Source organism: Moschus berezovskii, chromosome 15 (assembly GCF_049115385.1).
Source record: "Moschus berezovskii isolate FMDL1 chromosome 15, NW_MosBer_1.0, whole genome shotgun sequence".
Taxonomy (NCBI): domain Eukaryota; kingdom Metazoa; phylum Chordata; class Mammalia; order Artiodactyla; family Moschidae; genus Moschus; species Moschus berezovskii.
This window is the reverse complement of record NC_142474.1, coordinates 10,413,910-10,429,775: the sequence shown is the minus strand read 5'-3', so window position 1 is coordinate 10,429,775 and position 15,866 is coordinate 10,413,910. Positions and strand designations below refer to the sequence as shown.

At 48.6% G+C, this 15,866-nt stretch overlaps 1 protein-coding gene across 2 annotated transcripts in view; it reads right to left on the bottom strand.

The window, feature by feature from the left end:
• Positions 1–15,866, bottom strand: part of RIMS4 (regulating synaptic membrane exocytosis 4) — a 71,903-nt gene that overhangs the window by 16,803 nt on the left and 39,234 nt on the right. For both annotated transcript variants that reach the window (XM_088844353.1, XM_055425771.2), the window contains one exon: positions 4,651–4,789. In XM_088844353.1, coding sequence (XP_088700479.1) covers positions 4,651–4,789 — 139 coding nt within the window. The remainder of the gene's footprint in view (positions 1–4,650; positions 4,790–15,866) is intronic.

Sequence of the window (15,866 nt, the reverse complement as noted above, 5' to 3'; positions counted from 1 at the left end):
CAGGCTCCTCCATCCATGGAATTCTCCAGGCAAGAATACTGGAGTGGGTTGCCATGCCTGCCTCCAGAGGATCTTTCTAACCCTGGGATCGAACCTGGGTCTCCTGCATTGCAGGCAGATTCTTTCCCGTCTGAGCCACCAGGGAAGCCACTCTGGCTACGTGACCTTGGGCAATTTGATTAACCTCTCTGGGCTTTCATTTCCTCATCTGTAACATGAGGATACTAACAGTTCCAGGGTTATCAGGTTACTGGGAGAATTAAATGAGTCAATAAATGTAAAAACAGTCAGCACAGTGTCTGCCCATAGCAAGTTCACTCTAGAATAATGTTCTTATTACCCTTAAGCCAGAACTTCTCCACCTTAACCCATGAAATACATGGGGATCTTGTTAGAAGCCTGAGATGATGCATTTCTTCTCCTTTCTTCTTCTTTTTTTTTTTTTTGGATGTGCCACGCAGTAAGCGGGATCTTAGGATCTTAGTTCCTGCACCAGGAATGGAACCCTTCCCCTCTGCAGTGGAACTGTGAAGTCTTAAGCACTGGACCGCCAGGGAAGTACCAAGAGATGCTATACTTCTAACAAGGTCCCAGGGGATGGTGCTGCTGCTGGGCTGAGAATCACACTTTGAGCAGCAAGGGCTCAACCCACTGTAACTGGTACTGTGTAACTTGGAGCCCAAGGGTCATCACTGGCAGAATGGCCCAGCCCAGTGTGCACCCCCCTCCCCAGCCCTGAGTCCTAGTGAGGACACAGCATTTCCAAAGTTCTCTGTGCCTGTCCTCTGCAGCTCTCACTACACTACTAGTTGAGTGGTCAGTGGAAGGCAGGGTCTCCAAGGTGCTCGGTCCGACTGTCCGGCATACTGTAGGTGCTGAATGAAAACCCACATGGTAGCATCCCTGGGCCCACTTGCAGGAATACACACGCCTGGCAGCGCCAGGGGCTGCAGGCTGGTGGGGGCTGCACAAAGGCACTGGCTCTCTGTAAGTCTCAGCTGGGCTGGCAGGAGCCCAGGGGGAGGATGGTCACACCCCCTCCTGTTTCACAGCCTGGCATCTGGGTCCTGCTAGTGCCCAAAATACTCCAAAACAAAGAGGAGGCCGACTACAGCTCAGTGTCCCCACCTGTCCCCCCGTCCCTTCGACCTCCCTTCCTCAGCCAGGTGGGTGGGCAGCAGCACCTGGCTGGGCTACACCAAGACCAAGTCCGTCTCAGGAGGACAAAACTCTCGCCTCTGCCGGACAGAGGACCCTCAAACCCACCTGGTCCTTCCTCAACTGTCTCAAAGGCACCCACCACGAACCTTTTAACAATCATAAGCATCATCGCAGGAGACTCCCCTGGCGGTCCAGTGGCTGAGACTCTGTGCTCCCAATGCGGGGGGCCCAGGTTCCATCCCTGGTCAGGGAACTGAAACCCACACGCCACAACTAAAGACCTGGCACAGCCAAACAAACACTTTTTTAAAAATCGTGATCATCACCGCCAACATTTACTCCACGCTTACCTTGTGCTAAGCACGTCCTAGACACAGTTATAACAAGGAGCAAAAGGCCCAAATAACAGTGGCTGAATCGACAAACAACGGTAACAGCCATAACAATAAAAATGCTTACAACGTGCCAGCCACTGTTCTAAGTGTTTTGACATATGTTAGTTCATTGTCTCCCCACAACAACTCTATTAATGGTCTGTACTACTCTGGACCTCTTTCTATAGATGAAGAAATTGGGCTCAGAGAGGTAAAGTAACTTCCCCCAAAGTCTGAAGAAGCAGAAATGAGGCCCGATCAGTACTGTCTGACTCCAGAGTCCTGACTGTGGACATGTTTGCAACATAATCTGACTTTCTGGTCCCTTAAAGCACTTGACAGCAAATGACAACACGAGCCACGTCCCAAGCACCTGTCATGTGCAGGCATCATCTTTCTTCCTCACGATGCCCTCCTATGTTGCTCCCCGTGGACAAGTCCTGTGGCCTCTCGGAGCCTTCAGCTCCTCTTCTGGAAAATGGGAGTGTAGGTTTGACCCCTGCTGCTGCTCACAGCACCAAAATACCACCCCCTTGACTTGGTCCTTTGACCTGCCCATGAGGCCAACAGACGAGATGTGTATCAGCCTCCCTAAAGCTTAAAGAGGACAAGGAACAGGCCCAAGGCCACTCGGGGCCAGTGGCCAGGCCGGGACCAGGACCTGAATCTCCCGATCCCCTGAAACTCAGCAGGGACCTGCTGCTACCCTGCCACCTAGACTCTCTCCCTCCAAGCTTTGCCGACTTGCCGAGTTTCTCAGGTTAAAGCAAACACTTGCTCCCTTCGTCCTCCTCTTCCCCGTCTCCCTCCTGCGTGTCCTCCTCCTCTTCTCGCCCTCCGGAAAGTCTCCCTAGGAGGTGGGCGGACCAGCAGCATCTGCCAAGGCAAGGCCATTCAGAGACCGGAGATGCCCAGTTTAGGAGGGGCTGGGGGCGGGAAGGCTTTCAGGCGGCAGAGCCCCCAGCTGCGAGGCAGGGCTAGAAACTGGAGGGTGTCTGTCCTTGGATGAGCCACTCAGCCAGGACCATCCAGTGGAACTTTTTGCGCCGATGGAAACATCTGATGCTTGCACAGTCCGATACGGTGGGCGCTGAGCACAGGCTGCCACTGAGCACTTGAAATACGGCGAGAGCGACAGAGGAACAGAATATTTCATCTTCATTCACTTACATTTAAATAGCCACATGCGCCTGGGGTCTACCATACTGGACAGCAGGGAGCTTAACTTTTCCAAGCCCCAGTCTTCTCGTGTGCTTGACAAGGGTCATGATACCCCGTCCTCCCTGGCAGAGGACGGCTGAGATAATGAAGCAATGGGGTGCCATGATACAAGCCCTGATAAGAGTCTGGATGCCTGGGTTCCAGACCTATGAATGTGCTGTGTGATCCAGGCCAAGCCCCTCAACCTCTCTGAGTGCCCTGGTCATCTGTACAATGAATAAATCACTGTGGATCACAGTGTTTTTGCCAGGGGGGTTTAGGGGAATCTGGGAGCCCCCTAGTTACATGAAATGTGTCTGTGTGACCACGTGTGTGAGAATGAGTATGTGTGGTGTGAGTGTGTTCGGGTGCACATCTGCGTATTTATCAGGGGAAAGCAGGCTCCAAGCTTTCCCAAAATTCTCAAAGTGAAAGTGCAGTGTCAGTTGCTTCAGTCGTCTCTGATTCTTTGCAACCCTATGGACTGTAGCCACCAGGCACTCTGTCCATGGAATTTTCCAGGCAACAATACTAGAGTGGGTAGCCACTGCCTTCTCCAGGGGATCTTCCCCACCCAGGGATTCAACCTGGGTCTCCCGCATTGCAGGCAGATTCTTTACGGCCTGAGCCACCAGGGAAGCCCAACCATGAGAGCCCCAGTCTAGATCGATCTTGTCCCAGGGAGTCTTTTAAAAATGGAACTTCCAGGCTCCACCCTCATGGATTCCGATTCACCAGCTTGGATTCAGGGTCCCAAGATCAGTATTTGTAACAAGTTCCCAGCAATGCTGATGTACAGCCGGGGGAGAGAAACACCGGCAAGGAGCCAGCTGGACCTAATGTGCTATGACTTGATGTGTGTGAAACTCCTTATCAGGCTGCTGCTGCTGCTGCTAAGTCGCTTCAGTCATGTCCGACTCTGTGCGACCCCATAGATGGCAGCCCACTAGGCTCACCCATCCCTGGGATTCTCCAGGCAAGAACACTGGAGTGGGTTGCCATTTCCTTCTCCAATACGTGAAAGTGAAAAGTGAAAGTGAAGTCACTCAGTCGTGCCTGACTCTTAGTGACCCCATGGACTGCAGCCTACCAGGCTCCTCTGTCCATGGGATTTTCTAGGCAAGAGTACTGGAGTGGCTTGCCATTGCCTTCTCCGCCTTATCAGGCAGTAGTACATATTTTTAAAAACCAACTGGGATTTAAGGAAACTAAGAGAGTTAATACTTTGGCCACCTCATGCGATGAGTTGACTCACTGGAAAAGGGTCTGATGCTGGGAGGGATTGGGGGCGGGAGGAGACGGGGATGACAGAGAATGAGATGGCTGGATGGCATCACCGACTCGATGGACATGAGTTTGAGTGAACTCCGGGAGTTGGTGATGGACAGGAAGGCCTGGCGTGCTGTGATTCATGGGGTCTCAAAGAGTCGGACACGACTGAGCGACTGAACTGAACCGAACTTAAGAGAGTTAAAGAGGAAATAACCACCATCCCAACAAAACCCCTCTCGATCCCCTTTCTTTGTTAACCTCTGCTGTGGCAGCCACTGTGCCAGGTGTCTTATAAACATTAACCCATCTAATCCTCCTACCGCCCCCTATGAGGCTGGTTCTACTGCCTCCATGTTATAGACGAGGAAACTGAGGCACAGAGGGGACTTGCCCAGGATCACACCGTCAGTGAGCAGCAGAGCTGGGATTGAGACCCAGACAGCTCAGGACCAGACCCATGCCTCACTCACACCTCCTCGGAGAATCCTTGGCTTTCATCACCTCCCTTCTGAGGCCGAGGATGACCCAGGAACCCAGAGTGAGCACCCCTTGCGGCCTGAGGATGACCCCGGGCTCCTAGAGGGCACTGCTCTGTCCCTCCCGCCCACCCCATACCCGAGATGACCGCAGGCCCCACACTCACTTGCCCTCGGAGCCGTAGCTGTTCATGCTGTCCTCGATGGACTCGTGGCTGGCCTGGCGCAGGGTCCGGCTGGGCATCTCCACTGCCAGGCCGGTCTCCGTGCTCCTCTGGATGGCCCCCTTCAACCTCCGGCTGTCCCCTTCCAGGCAGAGTGGTCGAGAGAGATGGGGAGAGAGACACGGGATGGGAGGGAACAGAGAGACCAGTCCTCTGGTTAATCTTTCAGAGGCTGGTGGCTGCCTAGCACCGGTTTCCACGCCCCGCCTGGTTCATCAACCTCCTCCAACCACCAGCCTCACCTGCACGCACACTCCCAGGGGCAGCCTGCCCTTTATACTCACCCATCAAACAGCATCACGTGTGTTCTCCTAACTCACAGATTCATTTACATGTACTTTTTAAAAAAAATTGATTTACAACACTGTGTTAGTTTCAGGTGTACAGCAACATGATTCAGTTTTTATTTTTTTTCAAATTAAATTCCATTATAGGTTATTACAAGATATTGAATATAATTCCCTGTGAAGAAGTGAAGTGAAGTGAAAGTCGCTCAGTCATGTCTGACTCTGCGACCCCATGAACTTCATCCTGCCAGGCTCCTCTGTCCATAGAATTCTCCAGACAATTCTACTGGAGTGGGTAGCTGTTCCCTTCTCCAGGGGATCTTCCCAACCCAGGGAGCAAACCCAGATCTTCTGCATTGCAGGCAGATTCTTTACTGTCTGAGCCACCAGGGAAGCCCAAGAATACAGGAGTGGGTAGCCTATCCCTTCTCCAGGGGATCTTCCTGATCCAGGAACTGAACCCAGATCTCCTGCATTGTAGACAGATTCTTTACCAGCTGAACTACCAGGGAAGCCCTATAATTAATTCCCAGTGTTATACAGTAAATCTTTGCTGCTTATCTATTTTATGTACAGTAGCTTGAATCTGTTAATCCCATACTCCCAATCTCTCCCTCTCTTCCCTTTAGTAACTACAAATTTCTGTTCTGTTTATGAATGTTTCTGCTTTGTATATAGATTCATTTGTATTATTTCTAGATTCCACATATAGGGGTTATCATATAGTATTTGTCTTTCTCTGTCTGACTTCACTAAGTATAATATTCTCTAGGTTCAACCAACATGTACCGTTTCTTGAATTCATTTCTGCCCTGCAATCTTCTCCAAACCATTTCCCTCCTCCTCTTCAGCTACTACTTATTGAGCACCTACAATGTATCATATTCTCTGTCAAGTGCTTTTCGTGGATTTAAGCCAGAATTTCTCTGCCTCAGCAAAACTGGCACGGGGACGTGTTACTGCTCGGTCGTCAGGCGCTGTCGTGTGCGCTGCGGGAGGTCTACCCAGTCTCCCTGGCCCTGCCCACTAGATGCCAGCCCTCCTTCCAGCAGTCGTGGCAGTCAAAGATGTCTCCAGACGCTGCCAAACATCCCCTTGAGTGGGGACAAAGACCACCCTTGATCGAGGATCAGCCATCTAGACCACTGGCTCTGAAACCACGCTGCCCCAGGTGTAAGTCCTGGATCTCCTTCTCACAGACTGTGAGACGTTGGGCAAATTACTAACCTCCCTGGGCCTCCATTTCTTCAGTTGTAAAATGGGAGAATAACATGGTCCTCTGCCCTTCTTTGCAATTTTTTGGCTGCACCACATGGCATGTAGGATCCTAGTTCCCTGACCAGGGATTGAACCCATGCTCCTCAGGGGAAATATGACCACTGGCCAGCCAGGGAAATCTGATCCCCTTCCCTTCTATTCCCTGCCTCTAACCATCCTCGCCCCGATCCGGCAGCTCACACCTTCACTTCCACTGCGATCAAACATCATCCGATCCAAGCTCTCCTTGATCCTCTCCCGGCCCGGCCTCTCTCTGCCCAATGCTCTGCCGTGGTTTCCTTCCTGACACTCACTACCCGTGATGTGTTCTACACTGTCGGTTTACTGACTGGCTTCCTCCACACAGAAGGTAAGCCCCGTGAGGACAGTGAATTTCATTGTGTCGAATGTAGAAGCCCCAGGGCCAAGAGCAGAGTCTAGCCATTGGAAAGTGAAAGTCGCTCAGTCGTATCCTACTCTTTGTGACTCCATGGACTATACAGTCCACAGAATTCTCCAGGCCAGAATACTGGAGCAGGTAGACTTTCCCTTCTCCAGGGGAATCTTCCGAACCCAGGGGCGAACCCAGGTCTCCTGCACTGTGCACTGCAGACAGATTGTTTACCACCTGAGCCACCAGGTAAGCACAAGAAAACTGGAATGGGTAGCCTATTCCTTCTCCAGTGGAGCTTCCCAACCCAGGAATCAAACCAGGGTCTCCAACATTGCAGGTGGATTCTTTACCAACTGAGCTATCAGGGAAGCCCCTAGCCTTTGAAAGTGCTCAAGTAATAACTGCTGGATGAACGGGTATCCGCACTGAGACTGGAGTTCATCCTCAGCCACCCAGGAAGCAGTTGCTCCTGCTTGCTCCACTTTTAGCACCGAGGACATGGGGTTAAAGGGCTGGTCCATGCCCTAGGGTCAGAAGGTGGAAGTGGAGGCATGGGGGTGAGGATTTGACCCCAAAAGGGTTCTCTTTTCTCCATGCTCCACAGCCTGGTGATCAAGGCAAGCTTTACATCCCCCACCACCCTGGAAGGGTGTGGGTTCTAGAAGTGGAGGAGGATCTTTAGTGGGACCTTCCCTGCCTCCCCAGAATCTGGGATGAGCTGATAGACCCCAGGGCCTTCAGCAGTGCTCACAAATGGACCCACCCAAACCCCATCATCCTGCTGAGTAAAAGGATGGGGAGCTGGGTCTGTGTGTGGGCAAAGAGGGCGAGGCCGGGGCACCTCCTGCTGGACTTCTCCCCGTCTTCCTTCTCCCAGCTCAACGATGGTGCCCTCTTCCTCCCTGACCTGCAGGCAGACAGGCACGTGCGTGCACACACAGAGATACAGATGCTCTGTGTGTGCTTCTCAGAGGGTGTACCCACATGTTTCTCTCCACACATCTGCGTAATTCAGGCACACAGATGCCCACGTACTCAGAAAATCAAACACACATACACACAGAGGAATATACCTGCAAAGATGCAGTCTGCTAGCCTATGTTGAAGTGTCCATATTTGTGTGTTACCATGGGTCTCTGCCCTGGAGGAGGCCATGGCAGTCCACCCCAGCTTTCTCGCCTGGAGAACCCCATGCACCGAGGAGCCTGGGTGACTACGATCTATAGGGTCGCGAAGAGTCGGACACAACTGAAGCGACTTAGCATGCACGCACCCCTGGGTCTCTGCACACCTGCCATTCTACTTCTGAGGCTAAATGGGCAGGTGTCTGGGCGTGTGCCAGTCACACACAGACGCATCACCATAAGAAGTGTATACCAACCCACTCAAGAAAGCACACAGAGAAACTGGCACAGCGTGCATGTACGTGTGTCTGTGTGTGTGTGTGTGTGTCACCCTGGTGTTTCTTGACTGTGTGGGGGAAGGTGTGTCTGTTTCCTGTCATCCCACCCCTTGTTCTTTCCCTCATTTGTATCTGAAGCTCCTCTCCCAGTAGTTCTCTGTTTGTCTGTGTACAGCAGGGTGAGGGGCACAGAAAGATTCAGAAACACACATGTGTTCACACAGACTCACAGGCACAGAGAAACATCCCCCCACTCACACACACACGTGCACGCACACACACACACACGAGCACAGTCATGGCCAAGCACAACACCATCCCTACATGGGGATACACCTACACACAAATTTCATCTCAGGATCCTTTTGGGGAATCTTGACCTAAGACACCTGGCTAAGCTTTATCCTAAGGAAGTTAAGGTTCAAACATCGCTGCACAGTTGGGTTCCAGCATCACAATGGAAACACCATTCCCTCCAAGAAAACTGGTGATAAAAAGAGCGGCTGCACAAAGATGAAGGCATGGAAGTTCGGAGGGGATGGTTAACGGGGTCAAATGAGAGGTTCTGTTGTCTATGGTTATCATAAGGCTCCACTGGAGAGACCCAGAGTTTGAGCCCTCTACACTTCGGGTTTCAACTGTGAGGCTGGCCACTGTGATGTACAAGCAAATGGAGTGTGGATGACCTATTTTTGGCGACCCACTCCCACCTGCTGTACCCTGTGGGTTTTAAGTCCCTCCTCTCCCAACTTGTGCAGAGCGTATGTGTGTGTGTTTGTGTATGTGTGGCTGGGGGTGGGGGAAGGCAGCAGGGAGAGGGTGTGTGTGGTCAGCCAGAGTCCCACCAAACCACAGCAGCAACTTCAGGCATCAACACTGCTACGTGCTAAACACACACCTGATGAGGACGGAAGAGGGAGCAAGAATGAAGGGGGTGCTGCCTCCCTGGAAGTCACAGGTCAGAGGTGGAGGTGGACATTAAACACAGGATCACACTGATTAATCACTAGAATGTAAAGGGTTTTGAGGAGCAGAAAAAGATGTAATGATAGCACTCACCAGAGGAAGGTAATAAGAAGGGAGACTAATGCAGGCGAGTGATTACTTCATCGTTTGAATGACAGTCACTTCAGATCCGCCCCTTGGCCTCCGTGATGGTGGATTCTAGTAGATGCCCCCTCTGCCTGAGCATTGCCAGCACCCTATACATGAGACCCTGGCTACCCAGTTCCTTAGGTTTTCTTTCTCTCTAGAGCCTTTCCCTTGCTGATTTTATTCCCCACCCCCATGAGGACCACCCTAAGCAAAGGAATCCTACGCCTCAATCTGGTGCCCTTAACTCTGTCAAGAGCAATACTTTAGGGCTTCTGTGGTGGCTCAGTGGTAAAGAATCTGACTGCCAATGCAGGAGATCTGGGTTCGATGACTGGTCTGGAAAGACCCCACATGCAACCACGACTCCTGAGCCTGTGCTCTAGAGCTCAGGAGCTATAACTACTGAAACCCACATGCCCCAGAGCCCATGCTCTGCAACAAGAGAAGCCACCGTGGGACTTCTCTGGCGGTCCAGTGATTAAGACTCCTGGCTTCCAATGCAGGGGAGCACAGGTTCGATCCCTGGTGCAGAACTAAGATCCCACAAACCATGCCACATGTCCCCCCAGAAAAGAGAATGAGAAGCTCAGACACCACAACTAGAGAAGAGCCCCTGTTTACTGAAACTAGAGAAAAGCCCTTGTAGCAACAAAGACCCCATACAGCCATAAATAAATAAATACAATTATACATCAAAAGAGAGCAATCCTTCCAACTGCATTTTGGACATCACTACCTGGATGATGATCTGGCTCCCTGAATGCAACCTGACCCACCCCACTTCCCCCAAACTATTCCTTTTGACTTCTGTTCCCAATTTTCCCAGCCACGCAGACTCAGAACCCCCAAAGACATCTCTGACCTTTCCCCCTTTTTCATCAGATACCAGGTTGTATCAAATCTTTGTCCTTAATATCTCTCAGCTCTCTCCTTTTCTGTCCACTTCCACTGCCAACCACCCTAATTATCCCAAGTCTAAATTATTTTAACAACCTCCTAACTAGTCTCCCTGCTTCCAACCCACCCACTCAGCAAGTCATTAACAGATTAACAATCTTAAAATACCACTTCAGACCAAGAAAGTCCCTTCCGAGTAATTCATAAATTCACAAACAGACAAGTACACCAAGCTATGCAAGAAGAGACTTCCCCACAGTATCATTTACACCAATGAAATGCTAGAATTAAAGGTCTGTCAGTGGGGATGGCTTTACTAAATGACACATCCCCACAATAAAACACTGCAAATGTTAGAAAGAATCATCCAGACCTACATCTACAGCAACGTAGAAAGACTGCCTCAGCATACTGTGGAGTTAAAAAAGCATGCTGCAGGACGGTATGTAAAACAGAAGGCCATTTTTGTAAAGCTATAGATAGTGTAGCTTTATCTTTCTCTTTATGCACAGACACAGAAAAACCCGGGAGGACATGACCCAAACTGTTAATGGGGAATAACGATAGGAAGAAAGATCGCTAGAGGGTGTGTGAGAAGATTGTTTTTCTGGTAACTTTTTAAAAATTAATTAATCTTTGGCTGCACTGGGTCTTTATTGCTGCATTTGCTCTAATCTCCAAGAGCTATGGCTACTCTCTGGTGGCAGAGCATGGGTTTCTCATTGCGGAAGCTTCTCTTGTTATAGAATACGGGCTCTAGGGCACTTGGGCTTTAGTAGGCTTGGCTGTTCCGTGGCACGTGGAATCTCCCTAGACCGGGAATCGAACCATGTCCCCTGCATTGGCAGGCAGATTTTTAACCACTGAACCACCAGGGAAGTCCTTTTGTAACTTTTTCATCTAAGTATATGATACAGACAGAAATGTGAACAAACCTTTAGTGTACAACTTGATGGGTTTTCACAAAATAAACACCCGTGTACCCAGCAGCCAGATGAAGAAACAGCATTGCCAGGATCCCTGAGGTCCACAGTGCCCAGTCTTCCAGACTATACTGCTCCAAGAAGGCAGGCACTATCTTGATCTCAAACGTCATACATTAGTTTTGCCTGTTGTTGAACTTCATACACAGAGCATGGTCTTTGGGGGTGGGTGGGGTTGGCTTCTGCTCAACGCTATGCTGACTATATGAGATGCACCCACATTGCTGTTCGTATCTGGAGACTGTTTATCATCACTATTATACAGTCTTTCACCAAATGAATATTCGGAGCACAGCCTACTTATCCATTGTACTGTTGATGGGCATTTCATCTTTCTTCCCCCAGGCTGGGGCTATTAGAAAGAATCCTCTGTGATTACTTTAGCACATGGCCCTTGCTGAATATTTGTACCTGTGTATCTCGAAATATACCTAAGGGTGGAACTGCTGGGTCACAGGGCAAGCATCTCCTCAGCTTTAGCAGATGCTGCCAAATGATTTTCCAAAGGAGCTGCACCAATTTACACTCCAATCAGCCAAGTGGGGGTATTTTATTTCTCTTTTGTAGGCTGTGGTATCTTTTCGAGGTTTTATAGTTAAATGTATGAGTTCTAGAATGGAAGTGAAGGTAAAATATAAATTTATAAATAAACCATAACCTCATGCCATGATCCTATTTAAAACTTTAGAATGGCTCCCCACTGCCCCTCAAATGAGGTGCCGCCTTCACACCCAGGTATTCACGACTCACCATTACCTGGTCCCCTCCCCATCTGCTCCTGGTTTCCTCCCCATCTCTGCACTCCAGCCCAGCTGAGCACCTCTTGGCTCCAGGTACATCCTGAATAGCTTCCTCATCCCCATTCTCTCTCCTTTAACTTTCCTGCCGTCCTCACCTTCCCTATCAAAATTCTAACCATACTCCAGAGTTAAGCTTTAAATAACAGTTTATCAGGAACTCACCAAACTCTTAGGGCTGTTACGAGGATTAAGTATAACAAGGTCATGTAGAATCCTCCGGACATCCTAGGTGGGCTGGGGCACACAGTAAGCACTCAACAAGATGACTACTATTAACATTCAGTCACTTTCAGTTCAGTCGCTCAGTCGTGTCAGACTCTCCGCGACCCCATGAACCACAGCACGCCAGGCCTCCCTGTCCATCACCAATTCCAGAGTGCACTCAAACTCATGTCCATCGAGTCGGTGATGCCATCCAGCCATCTCATTCTCTGTCGTCCCCGTCTCCTCCCACCCCCAATCGCTCCCAGCATCAGAGTCTTTTCCAGTGAGTCAACTTGTCGCATGAGGTGGACAAAGTATTGCAGTTTCAGCTTTAGCATAAGTCCTTCCAATGAACACCCAGGATTGATCTCCTCTAGAATGGACTGGTTGGATCTCCTTGCAGTCCAAGGGACTCTCAAGAGTCTTCTCCAGCACCACAGTTCAAAAGCATCAATTCTTCAGTGATCAGCTTTCTTCACAGTCCAACTCTCACATCCATACATGACCACGGGAAAAACCATAGCCTTGACTAGACAGACCCTGGTTGGCAAAGTAATGTCTCTGCTTTTTAATATGCTATCTAGGTTGGTCATAACTTTCCTTCCAAGGAGTAAGCGTCTTTTAATTTCATGGCTGCAATCAGCATCAGCAGTGATTTTGGAGCCCAAAAAAATAAAGTCTGCCACTGTTTCCACTGTTTCCCCATCTATTTCCCAAGAAGTGATGGGACCAGATGCCATGATCTTCGTTTTCTGAATGTTAAGCTTCAAGCCAACCTTTTCATTCTCCTCTTTCACTTTCTCAATAGGCCTTTGAGTTCCTCTTCACTTTCTGCCATAAGGGTGGTGTCATCTGCATATCTGAGGTTATTGATATTTCTCCCAGTAATCTTGATTCCAGCTTGTGCTTCTTCCAGCCCAGCGTTTCTCATGACGTACCCTGCATATAAGTTAAATAAGCAGAGTGACAATATACAACCTTGACGTACTCCTTTTCCTATTTGGAACCAGTCTGTTGTTCCATGTCCAGTTCTAACTGTTGCTTCCTGACCTGCATACAGGTTTCTCAAGAGGCAGGTCAGGTGGTCTGGGATTCCCATCTCTTTCAGAATTTTCCACAGTTTATTGTGATCCACACAGTCAAAGGCCTTGGCATAGTCAATGAAGCAGGAATAGATGTTTTTCTGGAACTCTCTTGCTTTCTCCATAATCCAGCGGATGTTGGCAATTTGATCTCTGGTGCCTCTGCCTTTTCTAAAACCTGCTTGAACATCTGGAAGTTCACGATTCACATACTGCTGAAGCCTAGCTTGGAGAATTTTGAGCATGACCTTACTAGCATGTGAGATGAGTGCAACTGTGCAGTAGTTTGAGCATTCTTTGGCATTGCCTTTCTTTGGGATTGGAATGAAGACTGATCTTTTCCAGTCCTGTGGCCATTGCTGAGTTTTCCAAATTTGCTGGCATATTGAGTGCAGCACTTTCACAGCATCATCTTTTAGAATTTGAAATAGCTCAACTGGAATTCCATCACCTCCACTAGCTTTGTTTGTAGTGATGCTCTCTAAGGCCCACTTGACTTCACATTCCAAGATGTCTGGTTCCAGGTGAGTGATCACGCCATCGTGATTATCTTCGTCATGAAGATCTTTTTTGTACAGTTCTTCTGTGTATTCTTGCCACCTCTTCTTAATATCTTCTGCTTCTGTTAGATAAGGGTCTAGATCTGATAGATAGAGTGCCTGATGAACTCTGGACGGAGGTTCGTGACATTGTACAGGAGACAGGGACCAAGACCATCCCCATGGAAAAGAAATGCAAAAAAGCAAAATGGCTGTCTGAGGAGGCCTTACAAATAGCTGTGAAAAGAAGAGAAGCGAAAAGTAAAGGAGGAAAGGAAAGATATAAGCATCTGAATGCAGAGTTCCAAAGAATAGCAAGGAGAGATAAGAAAGCCTTCCTCAGCGATCAATGCAAAGAAATAGAGGAAAACAACAGAATAGGAAAAACAAGAGATCTTTTCAAGAAAATTAGAGATATCAAGGGAACATTTCATGCAAAGATGGGCTCGATAAAGGACAGAAATGGTATTATTAACATTAGCATCACCAAAAAATGATTCGTATCGCCACTGTGCCAGATTCTATGCCTAGTGTTTTACATAGGCATCTTCACATTTTAATTCTCACAGTAAGTTGTGAGATAAATACTATCCCATTTTACAGGGTAAGAAAATAAGGATAAATAAGGTTAAGTAACCATCCCAAGGACATACGCAGCTAACCAAGGGGAGAACTTTTCAAGCCATGTCTTTCTGACTCATGTTTTTAATGAACCACTAAACTCACTATGCTCTATCACAGAATTCAAATGCCATCTCTTCCACAAACCCTTCTCTGATCAAACTCTCTGAGTCTCAGGGGGCACTTTGTCTTCACTTTTACTGGGTATCTATTCCACTGCACCTTGAAATACAGTCCTTGGTCAACCTACTTGATATCGTGTCTACTGTGAAAACTCATTCTGCCTTCATTTCCATTCAGAACCATGGACAGCACCCAGCATTGCCCATCCCACTAACAGTGTGTTTAATTGAATTGCTTTTATTTTTAGAACATCCTCAAGAAAAGTGTAAATCCTCCAGTAAAGAAAACAAGTGAGTCTCATTCAGTTGTTCATACTGAGTATGAATGTGTTACTGTACCTCCTCTCAAAAGCAAGTGTCCGTGAAGAAATAGGATAAATGATAATAAATTACTAGTTGACATTGTTTTTTAGCACTTACTCTTTCAGTTCAGTTCAGTTCAGTCGCTCAGTCGTGTCCGACTCTTTGTGATCCCATGGATCACAGCACGCCAGGCCTCCCTGTCCATCACCAATTCCCGGAGTTCACTCAAACCCATGTCCATCGAGTTGGTGATGCCATCCAGCCATCCCATTCTCTGTTGTCCCCTTCTCCTCCCGCCCCCAATCCCTCCCAGCATCAGAGTCTTTTCTAGTGAGTCAACTCATCGCATGAGGTGGCCAAAGTATTGGAGTTTCAGCTTTAGCATCAGTCCTTCCAATGAACACCCAGGATTGATCTCCTCTAGAATGGACTGGTTGGATCTCCTTGCAGTCCAAGGGACTCTCAAGAGTCTTCTCCAGCACCACAGTTCAAAAGCATCAATTCTTCGGCGATCAGCTTTCTTCACAGTCCAGCTCTCACATCCATACATGACCATGGGAAAAATCATAGCCTTGACTAAACGGACCTTGGTTGGCAAAGTAATGTCTCTGCTTTTTAATATGCTATCTAGGTTGGTCATAACTTTCCTTCCAAGGAGTAGGCATCTTTTAATTTCATGGCTGCAATCAGCATCAGTGATTTTGGAGCCCAAAAATATAAAGTCTGACACTGCTTCCACTGTTTCCCCATCTATTTCCCATGAAGTGATGGAACCAAATGCCATGATCTTTGTTTTCTGAATGTTGAGCTTCAAGCCAACTTTTTCACTCTCCTCTTTCACTTTCATCAAGAGGCTTTTTACCAGATACTATTTTATAGATAGATAGATAGATATACATATATGCATGGTATTTACATATATTGTGATATTCACTCAGTGGTGTCCAACTCTTTGCGACCCCATGGACTGGAGCCTGCTAGGCTCCTCTGTCTTTGGGGATTCTCCAGGCAAGAATACTGGAATGGGTTGCCATGCCCTCCTCCAGGGGATCTTCCCAACCCAGGGATGGAACCCAGGTCTCCCGCATTGCAGGCAGATTCTTTACCGACAGAACCACCAGGGAAGCCCTTATATGTTATATTAATACAAATTATAGTGAAGTCGCTCAGTCG